This window comes from Triticum dicoccoides, chromosome 5A, assembly GCF_002162155.2.
Source record: "Triticum dicoccoides isolate Atlit2015 ecotype Zavitan chromosome 5A, WEW_v2.0, whole genome shotgun sequence".
In the NCBI taxonomy this organism is placed as follows: domain Eukaryota; kingdom Viridiplantae; phylum Streptophyta; class Magnoliopsida; order Poales; family Poaceae; genus Triticum; species Triticum dicoccoides.
Genome location: NC_041388.1, coordinates 550,813,548 through 550,834,343, shown reverse-complemented (window position 1 = coordinate 550,834,343; position 20,796 = coordinate 550,813,548). Strand labels below are relative to the sequence as shown.

The window sequence follows — 20,796 nt, the reverse complement described above, 5'->3', positions numbered from 1 at the left end:
CGCGGCTTCTCCGACGCGGACGCCCTGCGGTGGGCGCGCGACGACTACCTCCGGACTGAGATGGCCCGGCAGACCCGTGCCCTAGAGGAGATCGCCACCCGCAAGCATGGGCGCGAGGACGAGCACGGCGTCATGATCCTCGACAGCGACGACGACGAGGACGCCGCCGGACCGTCCAACCCGCCGCGCCAATCGGGGGAGGGTTGCAGCAGGGACGGCGGCCACGGCGGAGGCGACAACGACGACGACGACGGCGGCGGCGACTACACGCGGTTCTACAGCCTCCTCGGCATGTAGAACTGCAAGGGCGGCGGCCGGCGAGGAGCGGCGAGGCGAGCGAGACGGCGGGCGGGCCTAGTAGTGTGTTTTTTCTTTTTGTAAAATACTTTAAATATGTATGAGCGGACGTGTTTGTGCCGTGTTTGGTTGAATTTGGTTTGAACTCGCCGTGTTTGTGCCGTTCGAAAAAAATCCCGTGGGCGCCGCGACTGGGTGACAACACGCCTCCAACGCGCGTTTTGCGCCGGTGCGTCCCCAGGGGTGATTTTTAACGCCTCCTGGGGGGCCAACGGCTGGAGATGCTCTTAGTTCAACCAGGATCTCCCCAGACGCTGCCATGGTGTTTCTCTTACTGTTGTTGTCTCATTCTTAGTTTCTTTTTGCTAACTTTTATGTGTAGTCTTTATTTTCTTTTTGCTCTTTTGTAAAACCATTGCATGTACCACTTATTTAAAATTTGATAAAACATACGCAACAGAGCCCTGTTGTTTCCCACAGAAAACAAAATACACTTCCATTTTTGTAATCTGCTCCATCTTAAACAGCTTTTTAGGAAAATTATGTAATTAATTCAGTGATTTTCTAGTTTAGTGTTCAAGTCAGATCAAACAGTAGGTAAGATAAGGTATATTTGTTTATAATGGAACTTGTTTGATCCGAAAATTCGTGTTAATAGTATACATGATAACAGTGGCACTATACAATTCTCAACGAGAAGAAGAAAAAACATATTTTTGGCCACCCTCTCAATAATAAATGAAATAATGTATGTGCCTTGCTCACTGTTTCTTCGACTAATTCACAGTTAGGCCACCTACTCCATGGAGTAGCAGCATTCTATGAACGCTTGAAGGTTATCTTGGAATAGGGGTACGAAGGCATCGACGCTGCCGTCGCCGAAGTTGGACGGCGCGAGGAAAAGCATCCCCTCCGTGGGGAAGTAGGCCGGCATGAAGTAGCTCGGGCTCCCCGTGCCGAAGTCCAGCTCGTAGAACGGGAACGTCAGCCAGCTGTCCACCTCCACGTCCGGACAGTGCGCGTCCTTGCAGACGGCGCTCCGCGCCAGCCCCTCCTTCTCGGCGGCGCCGGAGGTGGCGAAGTCGACGAAAGATTGGAAGTAGGCGCCGTCCACCCTCGCCACCTCGTCGTGGATCACCTGTGCGGCGTGCTTCAGCGGCCGGTTCAGGAGGTCGCCCACCGTGGACCGCGGGAACGCCCAGAGCACCATGTTGCCGAAGTGCTCCGCCGGCTGGCCGAGCCGGTGCCGCCCGTCCACGGACAGCCGGATCTTGGAGGTCTCTTCGGGGCTCAGGTCGCGCGCGCGCGTCATGGTGCGCCACAGGTGGGCGAGGATGGTTTCGAACCGGCTGAACGGCCGGCCGCGCCCCTCTGACGCCTTGGCGCGCAGACCGGCGATGAAGTGCTTGGTGAAGTGCGCCTTGTGGATGACGATGTTGTCGGCGGCATCGCCGTGGTGACCGACCACGTCGGTGGGCGACGGCATGTAGTACTCCCTGTTGCGGTGGTCGTGCTCCACGCGAGGCGACGAGCGTGGCTTGAATAGCTCCGCGTGGTGGTGCACTGGCGGGAGACCCATGGGGAGCCCCCTGGTGGCGCGGCCCCAGGCCACGAGAAAGTTGCTGGTGGCGTGGCCGTCGGCGACGACGTGGTTGGACGTGAACCCTACAGCGAGCGAGCCGCACCGGAACCTTGTCAGCTGCAGCAGCACCACCTCCTGGTGCTCCGCCTCCAGGTCAGGATGCAGCTTCAGAAGCTCCGGCGTGGGCTTCGAGGGCGCAATGTCGACGAGGTCGGCGTCCACGGTCGCCTCAACCAGGCGCGCCCCACGGTCGTTGAGGATGACGGACGGCGTGCCGTCGGGGGACTCGCCGAGCTGCCCGGCGAAGGCGCGGTACTGGGCGAGGACCATGGCAAGGCCCTTCTCGATGGAGGCGGTGGTGGGCGCGGGCGGCGCGAAGGCGTAGATGATGGCCATCTGCATCTCGAACGTCACCTTGTCGAAGATGGACAGTGGAATGTACTCGGTGGCCCGCGTCGGCGCTTCGCCGGCAGTGTAGGCAGGCTTGACGAGCTTGGAGCTCAACACCTTGACCTCCATTGCTGTGTATCGGGGCAGCAGTTTCTCTGTCGCTAATCAAGTTTGATCGGCCGGCGAGAATGATCAAAAGTTTGCAACAGAGAGCTTGTAGGAGTACGTGGAGGCTTTGCTTATTGCTTGCCGTCTTGTACTCTTGTGTTGTGTTGTATGATTTGGTGGTCGTCCTGATGCTGGTTGTAAGATTATAGGAAGTCTGGAACACGCTCGCGGGAAACGGTAGCCGGTAGGTGAAATCAAACCCCCGTAAATGTAGTTGAGACTTGACCTGGCCCGCCTGTACTGTAATCCATGCTTGTGTTTTGACTATTGAACGGGCTGTTACCCAGAACGTGCAAATGTCACATGTTCCTACTGTTTCCCTCATGGCGTGTTGTGGTGGAACTTAAGTGTGTTAGGATGTACCGTGGCGTTGTACTTACGCTTACTTGTATTATTTCTCGACAACGTACTCACGTGTGTTTGTCCGGTTATCCTGAATCCGCTTTGCATGAAGGCCTCCTCACTACCTTGTATTATTAAAGGTATACTTTATTTATAAAGCAGTGTGAAAGGCTGTTCCAAGAGTTTGCCTTCAATAAAAACATGTTGAAGAGTGGACAATGAGTTCCACAATTATGTCACTCAATTAACGCACAAAAATGAATAAAATCAAACTTCCTTGCCACATATGTCTTGGTTTCAGTTTTTCTTCCTTTTGAAATTAAAAGTTAAATAGAATAGTTATTTGAGTTAGTAGTTTTGCTAATTAAGAATGAATTGGTGAGGAGTGCTTTTGTAATTACTGACATTGGTGTTGATCACTAGAGTTTTGGCATTACTAGAGGCGGCGAACCCCGGTTTGCCGAAACAGATGGAAGATTTTATATTATGAAACGAAGCGAGTAGTAAAGAGATGTCTGTATACACATTAGATATTCGTGACTTTGCTAGAGGCGGCGAACGATTATCCGCCAAAAGTATTGGAAAATAGTATATATTCGATGGTGGTCGTAAAGGCATGCCCGCATACACATGACGGTGTACGTATTAATCTGTGGGTTTTGACATCATCTCCCCATCAGTCAGTGCGTCTAAATCATCAAAACGCAGCCGAGACGAACCTGCCCGTGACCGTGAGGATATATATATATCAGTTGGTGGAGAGTTTGGGAGCAAGTTGACATTGTGCTAACCGTGAGCAACTTGTGTTGGTCTAATTTGTCTGCCCCCTTTTGCGTTCTCTTTTGCATTGATCCATGTTTGTATTTAACTTGATAATGACGTATTGGTTCATGCATGCGTGCTGTCTGTTTAAGCACAAGTATACTAGCAAGGTGCAAGGAGAGTGTAGCCATGCGTGAATACTTGTGAATGAAAATCTAAATAACATGTCAAGAAATTACAACAGAGAAACTGTGAATAAAGTACGTACAAAACTTCTTCCGCATCCAAATATAATTACTGCACCCTTCAATAGACAGACAACGGCAGAATTCGCAACAATCAACAAAACCATCTCGCTCAATCCATGTTCAGTTTATAATGGACACATAACAATGGATACTCATCTAAACCATCTCGCTCAATCCGTGTTCAGTTTATAATGGACACATAACAATGGATACTCATCTAAACCATCTCGCTCAATCCGTGTTCAGTTTATAATGGACACATAACAATGGATACTCATCTAAACCATCTCGCACCATTGCATCTCAGAAAGGGTAAAAACACAACTGAAACAATCAAGTACTCGCAAGTAGCAACATACTACGTATTTCAGTAAAGGTAGAACAAGCAGGCCGTTAGATTACATTAACACCACTCCGCACTAGTGCATATAATAAACCAAAGGTACCTACCATACAGTTCAACGACGACATAGTCTAACAAATGCGAACGATGCGTAAAAGAGAACAAAAGCCAGACAAAACTTAAAATCCAGACAGTTCTATCTCCTCTTTGACCCCCAGTCCAGGAAATAACAGTTCCTGCATCACAAGGAGAAAATGAAGACTTGAGCTTCAACATACAATAAACATGTGTATGTAGCTCGAGCAATCTTCGCAAGCCATCTACAGTGCTTGCATCACCGATCTCCACTTTATGATGATAGCGGGGTTTTTTAGTTACTGACAAAATTACTAAATCCAATTCGATAGTGCAGTACGATACGTCAGCTACTCTCAGCTCTCTACAGCACAACCCTATCCACATACAAAAACAGTACTTCTATTCATGAACATAGCAATCATGTGAAGCACAATTATCACACCTGATCCAGTGATCGCAAGCAGCAACATCCACATTGACTGGCTTAGCGCCTGCTGGTCTTTCCAATGCCTCGTTTTCTAGAGAAGAGATGCTTCGGTTTCAAGGTGGGGATGACGCGGTCCGCCTCTCCACGGCGACCTCCTTGTTCCTGTTCTTGACAGAGTCCCTCGACTTCTTGATGGCCTTCTTCTTTTGAGCAGTGTCCCTGAGCCCATCACCTGGTACGACCTCTTCAATTGGTCGTGATTTGGACCTAGACCTCGACATTGTACGCAGTTTCTTGTCGGAATGCTGGCCATCAACGTCCATGGCGTCATCACCATCAGCTCTGCTCAGTGACCTCTCACGCTTACGGCCTCTTGACTGGTTGCGAAGTCGGTTCACAGCCGCAGTAGGATCAACACCCATGGATGTGAGTTGCCTGCCCAATCTCTTGGTTGTGAATTTCCTGTCTTTGTCATGCTTCCTTGGAACAATAGGACGGCTCTCTGCAGTACTCTTCTTCATCATATGCTCTTGGATGAGCATTGCCTTATTCTTCCTTATCTTACCCAATATCTCACGTTGCTCTTCAGTTAATTCGTCATGTCCATCAATCATGAAAGCATCCTGAGCAGCTTCTTCTTCAAGACGAAGGCCCTCCTCCCTTTCCAGTTCTTCACATCCAATATTCCAGGGGGAATATCTTCCTTCCATTCATCATTGGCCAATAAGTAATGCATCTTGAGACTGGCGGAATAGACACCAGCACCTCCATTCTCATTCTCAAGGTCCCTCTCAAGTTTCTTCAAGAACAGCCTGAGGAATGCAAGTAGGCCTATCTCTGTTGTCACGAGGCTTGGGCATAGCAACATGAAACCTATTTAAGCAGTCATTGATCTTCTTTGACTTCATCTTGATCTCCACTCTCTGCTCAAGAAGCCTCTCACATGCAGCATTTTTAACAGCCATCACACCCTCATCCGTTAAAGCACTCATACTCAGGAAGGATTTGATTGGAGAAACAAGGATGGAAATTACAGGGGGGAGGGGCCTGGGACTAATAGTAGTGGTTCTGGAGGAGAAGGGATTTCGATGGGTAGTGGGAGAGATCTGAATGGCAAGGGAGGATCATTTGGCTCAGGCAGAGGGGAGGACAGCAAGAAAGAACCCAAACTGGAAATAGGGATGTGGGACCTGGCAGTAACTTTGCGGTTACCAATCCAAATATACAACAAATGGGTGTGCAAGGGGGACAGATGCAGATGGAAGGTGGATTTCCCATGGTGAACAACACCAATTTCCCCCAGCTGGTGCCTGTTGGGATGGGGCTGGGGCGGTTTGGTTTCTTGCCACAGGAGCAAATGGCACAATAGTACCAATATTTGTTGTCTAACATGCCTCACTACAAGAAATATGTCAACTTATGACCTTCTGTCAGTGACCCTTGAAGAATTGGTCATAAATTTATGACCATTTTAGACCAATTGGTCAAAAGCTGTTCAGGGGGCTTCAAACCCTAAACCATTGCGACCATTTTGGTCAGAAAGGTCGTAATTTCCTTACATGAAATGGTCACAAAGCAAACAGTGCTAGTCCGCTGCCTTATTTCTAGTTGTTAATGACCAATATAGATGGTCATAACCTTGTAGATTGTGGTGGGTTGTGATGACTAGGCGCCATCTCATCAGTTTTGCCTATGTGTCATGTCCATGTGGCAGTTTTTGCCTTAGGTTGTGAAGCAACCTATATTTCTATCATTCCCAAAATTCCCAAAAAAATCTCATAAATTCTTTGGGTCATATCTTCATCAAATATGTAAAAATCCTTCCTTGCCTAGTTCAAAACTAATTCAACAATATTCATTTTCCTATTATGTTCACAACAACACTTTATGAAGGAAGTGCTATTTATATATTCTTGATTGCCCTACGATTTTTTGGGCACTCTTTCCTATCCAAATCATTATCGCATGACAAAATTCAGCTCCATTTTCCTAGCAAATCTTCCTCGGCAAATTTCCAAAGTTTTTGTCCACCTAGAAGCATTGTGAAGGAAGTACCTTTTTTATATCTCTAAATGACATGAAATTTATACAGTTTCTTCATATGCCCAAATTATCACCCTCCTCCAAATTGCAGCTCAGTCAAATCATCTATGTGAGCCCAGGTTCAATTTATATTTTATGGCCAAATTGGCACGTTGCAAAGCAAGTGTTATATAGACCCCTCCTATTACCCTCAAACTTTTCGGGCACTCTTCCATACCCAAATCATTGCCACATGATAATATTCAGCTCAATTTTCCTAGTAAATGTTTCTCGGGAAATTTCCAAAGTTTCTACCTCGAGAGAAGCTTTGTGAAGTAAGTACTAGCTAGGCTTACGCAAATGATCTGAAAATTGACCAGGGCATGACCATACCTAAGTAACTTACCTACACCAATTTTGAGCTCATTTCATTCATCCAATCTCTCTCACTAGTTTTCCCAAGTTTCTGTCCATAGAAGAGCATTGTGAAGGAAGTACTACTTTGGCATGTCCAAATGGTATCAATTTTCTACAATGCTTTCCTATGCTCAAATAACCATCCTCCACAAAATTTCAGCTCAATGCATTCATTATTTCGAGCCCAGCTTCAACATTCATATTTTTGTCCAGCGTGGTACTTTGCAAAGCAAGTACCACCTAGGATCCTCCTTTTGAGCTAAAAATTTGTGAAGACATTCTCCTTAGTAGATGATCATCCTCAGCCAAAACTCACGCCCATTGGCCATGTGCATTTCCCGTACCGCTAATCAAATACTTGGCAGCTAATTCATGTTTGAGCATCGATCTGTCTTCTCGTGAGAATCTTATGCTGTAATTTTCTTCCTAGCACCAACCTGGAGAGTGCCCAACCCACTAGACATGCCTAAGCCGCCAAGAACACATCGCAACATTACAGTCACGCGGTGACCACGCGACGGGCATGCGAGTTTACGCGCTCTAGAGTTGAGGCCCTCGGCCACCACCCAAACCTCGACGTATCGCCACCAAACCATGTATTTATGATTAAATAGGTCCTTATGTAACTAGAAATGATTTTTGGAAAAAATAAATAGCAAACTATGAGGCAGCTGCAGTTCAAATTTGACCCGCTTCCAACTGAATCGGTGGAAATTTGTCTTTTTCACGAGAGGTGGATCAAAAAAATTTACACCCAACCATTTTGTCAATTGTGCATTAAATATGGCCTAGTATTTTATAAAAATGATTCGGTCCAATTTTGCAACAATTATTTGGTAGTTCCTTCACAAAAAAACCTCCTTTCGGGCACTCGAAAAATGGAAAATGGTTTTTTCGTCCAACGAAAATGAAAACTTCCTTAGGCAACATTGTTTGCCATTCCAATATGCACCCTTGTGCACAATATGAGATCATTTGAACAAACTATGCCATGAATGTGGCCATAAGATTGATCATTTGGCTTGAAAGCCATTGATCTCCACACATGATAGCTCGTTTTTGAGAACACTTTTTTAAAATAATTGCCGTATTACAAGTTTGTTATTTTTCCTAGGAACTTGGCCACATATGATGACACAATGCGAAGGTTTCCCAATTTTTTTATTTTTTTTAATTTTTTATGCCCGTTTCAAAATGCGGTCAAAACGGCGGGAATGACCGTTCCTAGCTAGTGGTTGAATCTTGGAATTTTTTTGGTGTTTCTCTGATTAAATAGATACTTATGTACCTAGAAATGATTTTTGAAAAAATAAAGAGCAAACTATGAGGCAGCTGCAGTTCAAATTTGACCCGCTTCCAGCTGAATCGGCGGAAATTTGCCTTTTTCACGAGAGGTGGATCAAAAATTTTTACACCCAACCATTTTGTCAATTGTGCATTAAATATGGCCTAGTATTTTATAAAAATGATTCGGTCCAATTTTGCAACAATTATTTCGTAGTTCCTTCACAAAAAAACCTCCTTTCGGGCACTCGAAAAATGGTAAATGGTATTTTCGTCCAACGAAAATGAAAACTTCCTTAGGCAACATTGTTTGCCATTCCAATATGCACCCTTGTGCACAATATGAGATCATTTGAACAAACTATGCCATGAATGTGGCCATAAGATTGATCATTTTGGCTTGAAAGCCATTGATCTCCACACGTGATAGCTCGTTTCTGAGAACACTTTTTTAAAATAATTGCCGTATTACAAGTTTGTTATTTTTCCTAGGAACTTGGCCACATATGATGACACAATTGGAAGGTTTCCCAATTTTTTGATATTTTTTGAATTTTTTATACCCGTTTCAAAATGCGGTCAAAACGGCGGGAATGACCGTTCCTAGCTAGTGGTTGAATCTTGGAATTTTTTTGGTGTTTATCTGATGAAATAGATACTTATGTACCAAGAAATGATTTTTGAAAAAATAAATAGCAAACTATGAGGCAGCTGCAGTTCAAATTTGACCCGCTTCCAGCTGAATTGGCGGAAATTTGCCTTTTTCACGAGAGGTGGATCAAAATTTTTTACACCCAACCATTTTGTCAATTGTGCATTAAATATGGCCTAGTATTTTATAAAAATGATTCGGTCCAATTTTGCAACAATTATTTGGTAGTTCCTTCACAAAAAAACCTCCTTTCGGGCACTCGAAAAATGGAAAATGGTATTTTCGTCCAACGAAAATGAAAACTTCCTTAGGCAACATTGTTTGCCATTCCAATATGCACCCTTGTGCACAATATGAGATCATTTGAACAAACTATGCCATGAATGTGGCCATAAGATTGATCATTTTGGCTTGAAAGCCATTGATCTCCACACGTGATAGCTCGTTTCTGAGAACACTTTTTTAAAATAATTGCCGTATTACAAGTTTGTTATTTTTCCTAGGAACTTGGCCACATATGATGACACAATGCGAAGATTTCCCAATTTTTTGATTTTTTTTGAATTTTTATTCCCGTTTCAAAATGCGGTCAAAACGGCGGGCTTGACCGTTCCTAGCTAGTGGTTGAATCTTGGAAAACTTTTGGTGTTTCTCTGATTAAATAGATACTTATGTACCTAGAAATGATTTTTTGTAAAAAAATAAATAGCAAACTTATGAGGCAGCTGCAGTTCAAATTTGACCCGCTTCTAGCTGAATCGGCGGAAATTTGTCTTTTTCACGAGAGGTGGATCAAAACTTTTTACACCCAACCATTTTGTCAATTGTGCATTAAATATGTCCTAGTATTTTAGAAAATTGATTTGGTCCAATTTTGCAACAATTATTTGGTAGTTCCTTCACAAAAAAACCTCCTTTCGGGCACTCAGAAAATGATTAAAAGTAGCTAGAAAGATCAGAAATGCATAGAAATTGGTCCTTATCCATAAAATGTGGTCTAACTCTAGTGAAAATTTGTGTGGTGCCATTTTGCAAAATATTTTGAATAGCTACTTCACAAAATCCCTCTATTTTTAGTACTTAGACACTTTTTTAAATCACTGCTTTTTCGACCAATCATGACTCTTCCCACGGATCGATGACATGGCGCCCATCCATCCATCCATCCATCTCTCCATCCCACATCCATCCATCCATCCATCTACAGAAAAAAAGGAAAATAAAATGAAAAAGAGATACCCCCACCCGCAGCCCAAACCCTAGGTCAGATCCCATCGACTCCCCCCATCGCACCCCTCTTGTCCTCGCAGCCGCCGCCACCTCCTCCCTCGATCCAGTCCTCTCCCCGGCCTCCTTTCCCCGATCCAGTTCTCTCCCTGCCGCTCCCACCCACTGCCGACCTTGCAGCCCTCCTCACCACCGCCGCCGACCTCGTCCCTCCCTCCCCTTACCATCTCTCCCTACCCTATGCCCCAGATCGAGTCGAGCAGGTCGGCCGACGTGCTAGGGTTCCGTTTGGTCAGCTCCGCGCCGGCTCTCCGGTTGGCCGCCCGCCCGACGATGGATCTCCTGCCGCTCTCCCACCAGGCGCTCTTCGCGGCCGTCCGATCCGCGGACGCCGAGGCCGTGCGCCGCCTCCTGGCCGTCGCCGAGGAGTCCGCGCTCTACATCGCGGCGGAGGCCGGCGCGCTCGAGGTCGTGCACCTCCTCCTCCCACTCTACGACCTCGAGGCCGCCAAGCTCCGCTCCCGCCTCGACCTCGACGCCTTCCACGTCGCCGCCAAGCAAGGGCACACCAGTGAGCCCCTCTTCTCGCTCGATTAGTAGCTCCGGGTCTTCTTCAAGTTCGCCTGCGGGGTGAGTTGCCCGAGCATTGTCCCGCCCGCGCTAGCTGCATGTTTAAACTTCGCAGTAGGTTCTCTCCTGAGCATTATCCGATGCAGGATATGTCATCCGTACGCGCTGTGCTTTGATCTGCTTGGTTCTAGCAGTTACGTTGTTTTCGAGTGGATTTAGGCACTGCCTGTTAGATCCAGTGCTTTGTATTCCCCAGTCACGTCAGGCGATGGGTTGCATGCTGATGATTACTGCTAGGTCCATGCTAGTGATTATTTTGTATGGATGATGATACTGGCGTTCCTTCTTTTTTTGCAAGTACTTTTTGGGCAAGTCGATAGACTCCGTTGCTCCATCTGTACATAATTCTGTTTGTGTTCGTTGTAGTGGTAATTATGGCTTTAATAGTTATTGAAGATTGCACCTGTAAATCTAGATCTACTTGGATCCTGGTGGCTTCTTTTGCCAAGCAATATCATGTGCTTATTAGTTGCAAGCTGTATTGGTTTGCTCTGCTGCCATGTTAATTCTTTGTTTCCCCTTTGTGTTAAACCACCTTGTGCTGTTGTACAGAAACTTTATTGAGAAATTGTTAGTTAACAGTATTTTTCTTCTAGGCCATCGGGGGATCTCTGGCGGCAGCACAAGGAGCAGAGCAGCGGAACAGCAGCACTGGCACGGGCTTATATATTGTTGGCTTGTAGCATAAACTGTTGGAAGATAGCATAAATTGTTCAGCCTCTTGACACACTAATGCAATCGTACTGACAATTGGTAGTAACCAAAATCGTATAAAGGCAGTCTGCTCTCTCTTTAAATTATATTTCATAAACTATATTGAACCACTATAGCTGCTATAGATTTGAGATTCACATCTTTTTACATTGCCTGCTCTACGAAGTTACTGTCGTGTAGTTAGTCTTCTTGCACTGCATTTGTACAATTGTATATTCTTGCCACTACTAGGTGATTCCTTGAATTGTTCAATCTGTTGTAACATACCAGTTTGATGGAATGCCTATGGTCTAAGGAGATAAACACTGGTATCCAGAATAGATCTACCTAAACCAACAGGCACAAAACATGCATATCCCTTTAATCTGCATTAGTGCGTCTAAGTGGTTAGTGTATTGTAAGCTCCATCCATGGAGCAGTGAAATAAGCTGACGCTGTAGAACATCCGGCTAGCTTGCTGTTTAGACATTTTCCCATTTTTAAGTATTACTTTTCTCTACATCTTTGAATTGGATCGTCGATCTTTCCTGGAGTCGATTTTGCGCTAGAGCTTCTAAAACTAACCAGTCCAGGGAAGAACTTCTTTCTTATCTTCATACATTCTGGACCTTTTCACTACCCTCAATTCAGTTTCTACAACACGACAATTTTAAAAATGCTAGTCGAGCAATCTTTTAGAAAGCATAATGCTAGTGGGATCTACTCGGTTCATGCTTACTTTGGTCTGCATGACAGTCCTGTACGAAGTGCAATTTTGTACTGCTTTCTTCAAGTTTTAGGGTCCAGGCATATGGCTCACTGTTCGTACTGTCCCAATGCAGCAGCTTCAGCTTCGCCTGCTAGTCGTCTGCGCCGGATGCCGCGCCCGGGGCCGCTGGTGGCCTCGACGACGACGCCCAGGCTAAGGCATACGAGGGCGCACCACCACCATATGACAGGACCAAGCGCATGGTCATCCCCGACACGCTGAAGTACGTCAGCGTTGGACTGCCTTCTAGATCTTGGCGTGTGTCTTGTATGTGTGTTTGATGTTGACGTTGCTTGTGGTTTTGCAGGGTTCTGAGGCTGCAGCCTGCGCATAGGTACTGCCTCCTCGGCCAGCTCTCCAAGGAGGTCAGATGGAACTACGCTGACACCATCAGGGTAAGCTATTTCATTGTATTGTTTCTTCAGTGCTCACTAGTTGCTAGTGTTCGACTGCTACCAGTGGGTTAAGATTAGTCTTTTATAATTGTTTTCTTGAGGATGACTTACTGGGGCTGTTCAGGCCATGACTCGAAATTGTAATTGTTTTCTTGAGGATGGGCAATCTTGTATAGTTGAAAGTGATACATTCTTTGAAAACTCAGCTTCTACTATTCACCTTGTAGATTTTTTATTCTGCAACATATTTGGTTTTGTCTGATTAAAAAATTGGTCATGCTCACGAGCAGTATATATGCACTTGGTTGGTTCATTGTTGGAAGTTTAGCTACACAAACTGACTGACATTGCACAATAAAATGTAGCAGATTTGCTAGCAATCCATCTTTCTCTCGTATAGAAGTACATGCTATCTAACGTGAGCAAAATCATTGCGTAACTACAGGTACATCATATGACTAATTTACACAGAATACTGATACTCGACTCCATGCATTCAGTTTCAGAACTTGAAACTAATTAACCTGTGGAAACTAACCTGACTAGTAGCTTCTCTGGCTTCCAGTTTACAACTTCCAGGATATCAATCATTCATTCTCAAGTTGCTGCTGGCAGCTACAAGTCGCCCTTTTCTGGAATTTTCATGTTCTTTTTTTGTGTGTATATGCCTTCCTCTTCGATTTCGAGCTTGTGATTGAGGTCAATTGATGGTGGTGGTTGTGCGATGTAGATGTTCAGGATGGCGGAGAAGGAGATGGAGTACTGGGTCGAGATTTTCAACCGGTGAGTGATGAGCCTTCTAGCTGCTGTACTACCACCAGTCCACCACCTGGGTGGGGCTTGTGAGATCAGATCGCTTGTGAGATCAGATCGCTGGTTGATGCAATGAATTGTGGTTATTGCAGGCAAATTTGGGGATGAGGAAAGAAGACGAGGAGCAACTTCTCTCTGGTCTGGTCGTTGGAACTTCAGGACAAGGTACGTAGGATCCCCATCTCCCTCCCTCTCTTTCTCTGCTTACAAATGCCGCTAAATTAAGGAATATTTGATGCAAATCCTGGCTGTGTAAGGAATTCAAGAGGGATTTGTATGAACAAGTACAGTTTTTTTAGTTAGTACCAAACAGAGAAGATGTTGTCCAGATTGGCCAATTTTGCTGCTACCACATGGATTTGTATCTATGCAACCATCTTCCTACTGTTTGTGTTGTTTGGATTGCAAGAAATTCAGCTTTGGGTGACCTGCACTTAGTTTAATTTCTTTGAATAATCAACCGTATTGTTTCTGTATTGTTTTGCTGCTGTATTGTTTCTCACTCATGATTGATCTACTGCCAGGTGAAGGTTTTCAAATGTTGAAGGAGGAGGACAATAGGAACTTCTGTGATGTCTTGTCATCTATTTTCTTTTCTTTGTTGTAGAATAGTTCTGTTTGGCACTTACTGGTTGGATGTAAAGATATGTACTGCTAGAATGAATGCATGTAACTATATTTTGGGCTCCTATAATATTTCATGTTGCTTTGAAAATGTATCGGAACTGGGCTAGGCCCAAGATAACTTGTAGTGTGATGTGTTGTAATGTCAATGGCATAATAAAAGAAGTTGGATTGGATCAATTATTTCGGCCCAGCCCAAGATATATTGAACAATTATTTTTGAGGGGAAAACTTGAGAGGCCCAGCAAAGAAATGGCCCAGAAAAAACAAGACCAAAAAAATCTGTCAAAAGGGATAGGCAAAGAAATTTAAAAGGCCGAATTACTGGGCCAGGCCCATGTAGCTAGTGAAAATTAACAGAAATAAATATATATTGAAAAGGCCGAATTGTTGGGCTAGGCCCATGTAGAAAAATCGAATTGGACCGGGCTGAATCTTGTGCCACGTAAGATTGCCACGCTAGATGCCTACGTGGCCTGGGGAGGTTGCTAGTGACCAAAATGCCACAGTAGACGTATTTTGGTCATAAACGTTTGGGAGCATTCCAGAAGAAAGGTCGCTATAGTCAGTTTACGACGCCCAGCTTTTGACCTTATGTTTTTGGTCACAAAAAGGTCATAAATGGAAATTTGTGACCTTTTAGTGACCAATAGTGGTGGTCATAAGTTGACATATTTCTTGTAGTGCCTAAGCAGGAAATATTGAAGATGCAAGGGCAAACAAAGGATGAGTGAGGAAAAGAGGCTCCAAAGAAGAAGGAAATAGGAAACAACAGCAAAGATCTTTTTTGTGTCAAATGCAAAGAACAGGGGCACCTCAAGAGTGACTGCAAAAACAAGGTGTTTTGTGTGGTGTGTCAGAGAGCATCACATAGTACTGAAGAATGCACAATTCTGAACCAAGCTAAACCTGTAGCCAAGTATGTGGGGTATGGAGCTAGAGGTTTGGGATGTCTTTTGGTTCAGCATACAAAATACATTGTTGTTACTGAGCATATAAGCCCAATGGCACTTGTCACTGTACAATCTGGGCAGTTGAATGAAACTACAATTGCATATGGATTTGCTAAGATGTTTGAATGGGGGTGGACATGGGGAGCTAAATTTCAGAGTCCAAAAACCTTTCTGATGAGATTCCCTAGCAAAACCAAATTGGTGGAGCTCAAGAACTTTGGAAAATTTACTTTGTTGGGAACAGGAGCAATGGTGGAGGTTGATTTATGGAGCCCAGATGATAAAGCCAAGGGGAAGCTCCACTCAGTATGGATAAAGATGTGGGGAGTGCCTGATACTTTGAGACACTATCTAGGAGTGTGTGAGATTGGATCTGCTTTAGGGCCAGTGGTGGAGGTTGATGTGGAGCACATACATTCCCAAGAAGAAATCAGGGTGAAGGTGGGTGTGAGAGACATGCACAAAATTCCAGCAGGGACTGAGATAACTACTAAGGACTTGTTGTTGTATGACATAAACTTTGAGTTTGATTTAGTTGCTGAACAGGGGTGGTATAAGTTTGACGAGGGAAATAACAGAAAGATATTTGAATATATGGATCTTGAGAGTTTTGAGTCACGAAGAGAGAATGACATGCAAAAAAGAAGCAAACAAATGGACACTGGAAAATAGAGCATGAACTTGGGAGATCTGGGTCTGAAACAATATGAGCAGGTGATCCTGAAACCTAGTGAAATCTGTCAGACTAATGAAGTTTATAAAAAAGTAAGGAGACAGTTGCAGTTACAGAATTACAAGAGAGGGAAGAGAGTCTGATGATCAGGTTGCCGAAAGCAGAGGAGCTGGCTACCAGGCAGACTGCACAACTGATACTAGAAGAGGAAAAAAGGAAAAAATGGAGTTTATTAGGAAAACTCTTGAGAAAGAGGTTAAAAGACAGCATGAGCTACTCCAGATCAATCTGAAGGGAGGTGATGAGGTGAAGGGGTCACAATCTGGAGATAAAAGTAGCAATGAAGATTAAGAGGTAGAAGCCGTTGATGAGTATATGAGAGTGGAGGACAAACAGGAAGAAGGGGGAGAAATGACAGAGCAAGAATTGATTGACCAGACCATTGCGCTAGGGTATGTTGAGCCATTGGATTACACAGCCAGTCAAGACACAGACTCTTTCGAGACTAAGATCAAAAAAGCTGGGAAAGGGGAGGATGTACTGAAAGATGAAGAAGAGGAACTGAGAAGATGTGCTAGACTAAAGGGAAAAGAAGATCGTAACATCACAGAACTGGCCAAGGAAAGGGCAGCAAAGAAAGATAACTATGGTGAGTTACCTTGTGTTGGAAGCTTTCCTAAATCTAATACTCTCCCGCAAAAGGTTGATGAGGGGGTAGGGGTCACACTAGGAAAAAATGCTGAGGTGATTACACATAATCTGGAATTGATAAAAAATGTAGAGCAGGCTAGAATTGACTTGTGGCTGTCTGACTTAAATAAAAAATAGAAACAAGATGTGTTGCTTGAGGAGAATGAGATCATTGATACTGGGGAGCATACCCTAGAAGATCTTCTTGATCAGGGAGATGAGGAGGGGAATAGAAAAGATGATGAGGACTAGGAAATAGTTAGAGAACTTTTCTCAGCAAAGAAGGAGAAAAAAAAAGAGAAAACCACCAGAGGTTCTGGGGTGAAAACTGTCTTTGTTGTTAAATTGTTAGAACTTTCTGCTAAGAAAAAGAAACAAAAAATGAGAGGCATCTTTTGGAATATGAGAGGTTTTGGGGGAGACATTAAAAGGAGGTTCCTTAGGGAAATGGTAATGGACATGAAAGTAGACTTTCTAGACCTGCAAGAGACCATGAGACAAGAATTTTCTAGAAATGATCTACAGAAATTTTGTGCTGATAGAGACTTCCACTGGCATTTCACTCCTGCTAGGGGGAAATCTGGTGGACTCTTGTTAGGAGTGAATTACACCACTCTTGATGTGATTTCACAAAGTGAAGGAGACTACCATATTAAAATGACAGTGCAAGATCTAAAAACTAGGTTCATTTGGGACTTGGTGGTGATTTATGGTGATGCTCAACCAGAAAGGAAATCTAAATTCCTGGCTAAGCTGTCTAGAATCTTCCAAACCAGTATAAACCCTATCTTTTGATATGGGGTGATTTTAACATCATTAGAAAAACCAGTGAAAAAAATAAACCAGGTTCCCCTGGGCACTGGAGTTTTCTGTTTAATGCTATTTTGGAACAAGATGGAGTTAGAGAGCTCAAGATGAATGTTAGACAATTTACATGGGGTAACAATATGCCTATACCCACCTTTGAAAAATTGGATAGAATTCTATGTAGTACAGAATGGGAAGAGGTATACCCCTTGACCCAAATTACTGCCCTAACTAGAGAGAAATCTGATCATACACCACTTTTTTGGATTCCGGGGACATTCAAAAAGCTGATCCAATATTCAGATTTGAAAATGCCTGGTTTTTACGAGAGGGTATTGACAAGATTATACATGATGTGTGGAATGACACTAGTATAATTGGAGACAGTGTGGACAGGTTGTTGGGGAAATTTAGAATTCTGAGGCCTAAACTTAAAGGCTGGAACAGAAACAGAAATGCTTGGTATATTGAGCTGAAAAAAGACATTTTACTTAAGCTAGATAATATTGATAAACATTGTGAACAAAATGGACTTACTGCTGATGTTAGAAAAGAGCAAATAGAGCAGAGAGCTCAGTTGGACAGATTGTTGCAATAGGAAGAAGCCAAGTGGAAGCAAAGGGCTAAGGTAGATGAATTATTGGAAGGTGACAGCGACACAAAATTCTTCCATGACAAGTCAAATGGAAGACTTAGGAGAAATAAAATTAATAGGCTTGAGCAGGAGGAAGGGGTGATAGAAGGAGACAAAAATGTGGTGGAATATATAACAAGCTACTATAAAAACTTGTTTGGTCATCCTGACAATTCTACGATCTCTTTGAATATTGAAAATCCAAGAATGATTCAGGAACGGTATAGAGACATGCTGATCAATGAGTTCTCTTTGGAGGAAATTAAGAATGTAGTGTTTAATATGGCACATAATAAGTCGCCTGGCCCTGATGGATTTACAGCTGAATTCTATCAACATTACTGGGAGTTAGTCAAAAATGATCTTAAGGCCTTACTAGACGATTTTGGAAACAAAAAAAATGATATTAGTAGGTTGAATTATGGGATTATTACTTTGGTCCCAAAAAGCAAAGACGCTGCCAAAATACAAAACTTTAGGCCTATTTGCTTGCTGAATGTTTGTTTCAAAATTATTACTAAAGTTCTGATGAACAGATTGAATATAGTGGCAACAGATGTCATTTCCCCCGTGCAAACTGCTTTTGTTAAAGGCAGATATATCATGGACAGGGTCTTGATTCTGCATGAAGCTTTGAATAGCATAAAAAAAGAAACAAGGGGCGTTGCTCTTGAAAATTGATTTTGAAAAAGCTTACGATAAAATTAAATGGTCCTTTCTTTTCCAAATGCTTAAAATGAAAGGATTTCCAGACAAATGGATAGATTGGGTGATGGAAACAATTAGAGGGGGGAAAGTTTGTGTGAAAGTGAATGAAAATCTACGGAAGTATTTTCCTACTCATAAAGGGCCAAGGCAGGGAGATTCCCTGTCACCTCTTAATTTTGACTTGGCGGCTGATGCTTTAGCTATCATGCTTGATAATGCCAGAAAAAATGGCCTAGTTAAAGGGGTGTTGGAAGAATATGCCACAAATGGGATTAACATGTTGCAATATGCAGATGATACCATATTCCTTCTACAAGATGATATAGATAGTGCACATAACCTCAAATATATATTATGCCTTTTTGAGCAGATGTCTGGTCTAAAAATTAATTTTCATAAGAGTGAACTTTTCCTTTTTGGGGAGGCCAAGAACAAAAAGGATGAATATTCTAGGATATTCACTTGCCCCATTGGGACTCTGTCAATGAAATATTTAGGTCTTCCTGTAGATTGTAATAGAATTAGCAACAAACACTGGAAACCTCCAGAGAGTAAGATGGAGAAAAAAATGTGAAAACTGACAAGGGAGGCTACATGCTAGTGCTGGAAGGGTTACTTTGATACAATCTTCCTTGACAGGCATCCCATACTTTATGATGTCCTTTTATGGATTACCCACTGGGGTAAATAAGCGAATGGACTTCTTTAGAGCTAGGTTATTGTGGCAAGAAGATGATAAAAAGAAGAAGTATCATCTGTTTAAATGGTCCGATGTCTGCAGACCTAAGGACATGGGTGGTTTGGGGATTCAAAACCTAGCTCTGATGAATAAAACTCTCTTGAGCAGATGGTGGTGGAAAATCTACAACACGGAGGGGCTATGGCAAGAGATTATCTCAAAAAAATATCAATGATCCAAATCTGTTGGAAACTTATCTGTTAAACAAGGTGACTCCCAATTTTGGAAGGAGTTATTAAAACATAGAGACTATTTTACCTCTTTATGCAAATTCATGATAGGAGATGGAGGAAATACCAGGTTCTGGGAAGACTGGTGGATTGGATCTGCTCCACTCTGTAAAAATTTCCCCAGGTTATATACTATTTGTTTTGATAAAAAATGGTTAAAGAATTTTTTTAAAAGGACTTGATAATACAAGTTTTAGAAGGGCTATGATTGGGGAGTCAAAAGAGCTCTGGGATCATATAAAAGAGGTGTGCAGTTCGGTGATATTGAGAGATGTAAAAGATAAAGTAAGATGGACTTTGAGAAAAAATGGAATTTATACAGTAAAATCCTTATACACACATCTTATAGATAATGGAGTCAAATACCCACACCTATACATGTGGAAAATTAAAATGCCACCTAGAGTCAAAGTCTTTATGTGGCTGGCTCTTAAAAATAGCATTCTCACTAAGGATAACCTGCGGCGTAGGGGTGGAATGGTGATGAAAACTATCCATTCTGTGGAAATAGAGAGAGTGTTAATCATCTGTTTCTAACTTGCTCAGTAGCTAGGCTTTTGTGGAATATTTTGAAATGTGCTTTTAACTTAAATGATATACCAGGAGATTTAGAACTGGTGGTTAAGAATTGGACAATTTTTTTTGGGAAAGATGTGATGAGTTTAGTTTTGATAGGAGTCTCGGCTATATGTTGGACAATTTGGAAATTGAGAAATAGTGTTGTTTTTGATAATAACAGGGTAAATGATCCTTGTATACCTGTCAACTTATTACTCAAGAACTTATATGATTGGAATATTTTGCAGAAAAAACCCATAAGAAATAAGATGATGGAGGCAGGTGTGAAGCAGATTGGCGAAGTTGCTGAAGAAGTGTTCAATGCAGTTCATGGATGGCGTCTTGGGACCCGAAGACTTGTGGGTTAAGCTACAAACCCTCTGGCATTCGTTGCTGTGGTGGACGCTTAATGAGGCTATTGCTGCTCTGCTTTCACACCGCTCTCTATTGAGCGCTTGTATGGGGGATGTTTCCAGCTTTGTATGAGATTAAAACTGCTTCTATTCTGCTTTAGTGAACCTTATGTTGCTGGTACTGGGATCGGTTTGAGCCCAGGCCTTAGATCTTCCCCTGGGGATACATTGCTCGGGGGTTTGTGGGGAGGGGAGGGATGGCTCCACTTCCTCCTCGATAAGCAATGC

General features: G+C 43.3%; 1 protein-coding gene and 1 pseudogene across 1 annotated transcript; both read right to left on the bottom strand.

The window, feature by feature from the left end:
• Nucleotides 1–976: 976 nt before the first annotated feature.
• LOC119297824 (putrescine hydroxycinnamoyltransferase 3-like) lies at nucleotides 977–2,532 on the bottom strand. Its single transcript, XM_037575456.1, has one exon. The coding sequence runs from the start codon at nucleotides 2,396–2,398 to the stop codon at nucleotides 1,094–1,096; it is 1,305 nt and encodes a 434-aa protein (XP_037431353.1). The 5' UTR covers nucleotides 2,399–2,532; the 3' UTR covers nucleotides 977–1,093.
• Nucleotides 2,533–4,694: 2,162 nt separating this feature from the next.
• The window catches only part of LOC119297822, a 17,269-nt pseudogene continuing 1,167 nt past the window's right edge, over nucleotides 4,695–20,796 (bottom strand).

What these genes read in the sequence shown, in the direction of transcription:
- LOC119297824 (XM_037575456.1), bottom strand. Translation starts at nt 2,398, where the DNA reads ATGGAGGTCAAGGTGTTGAGCTCCAAGCTCGTCAAGCCTGCCTACACT.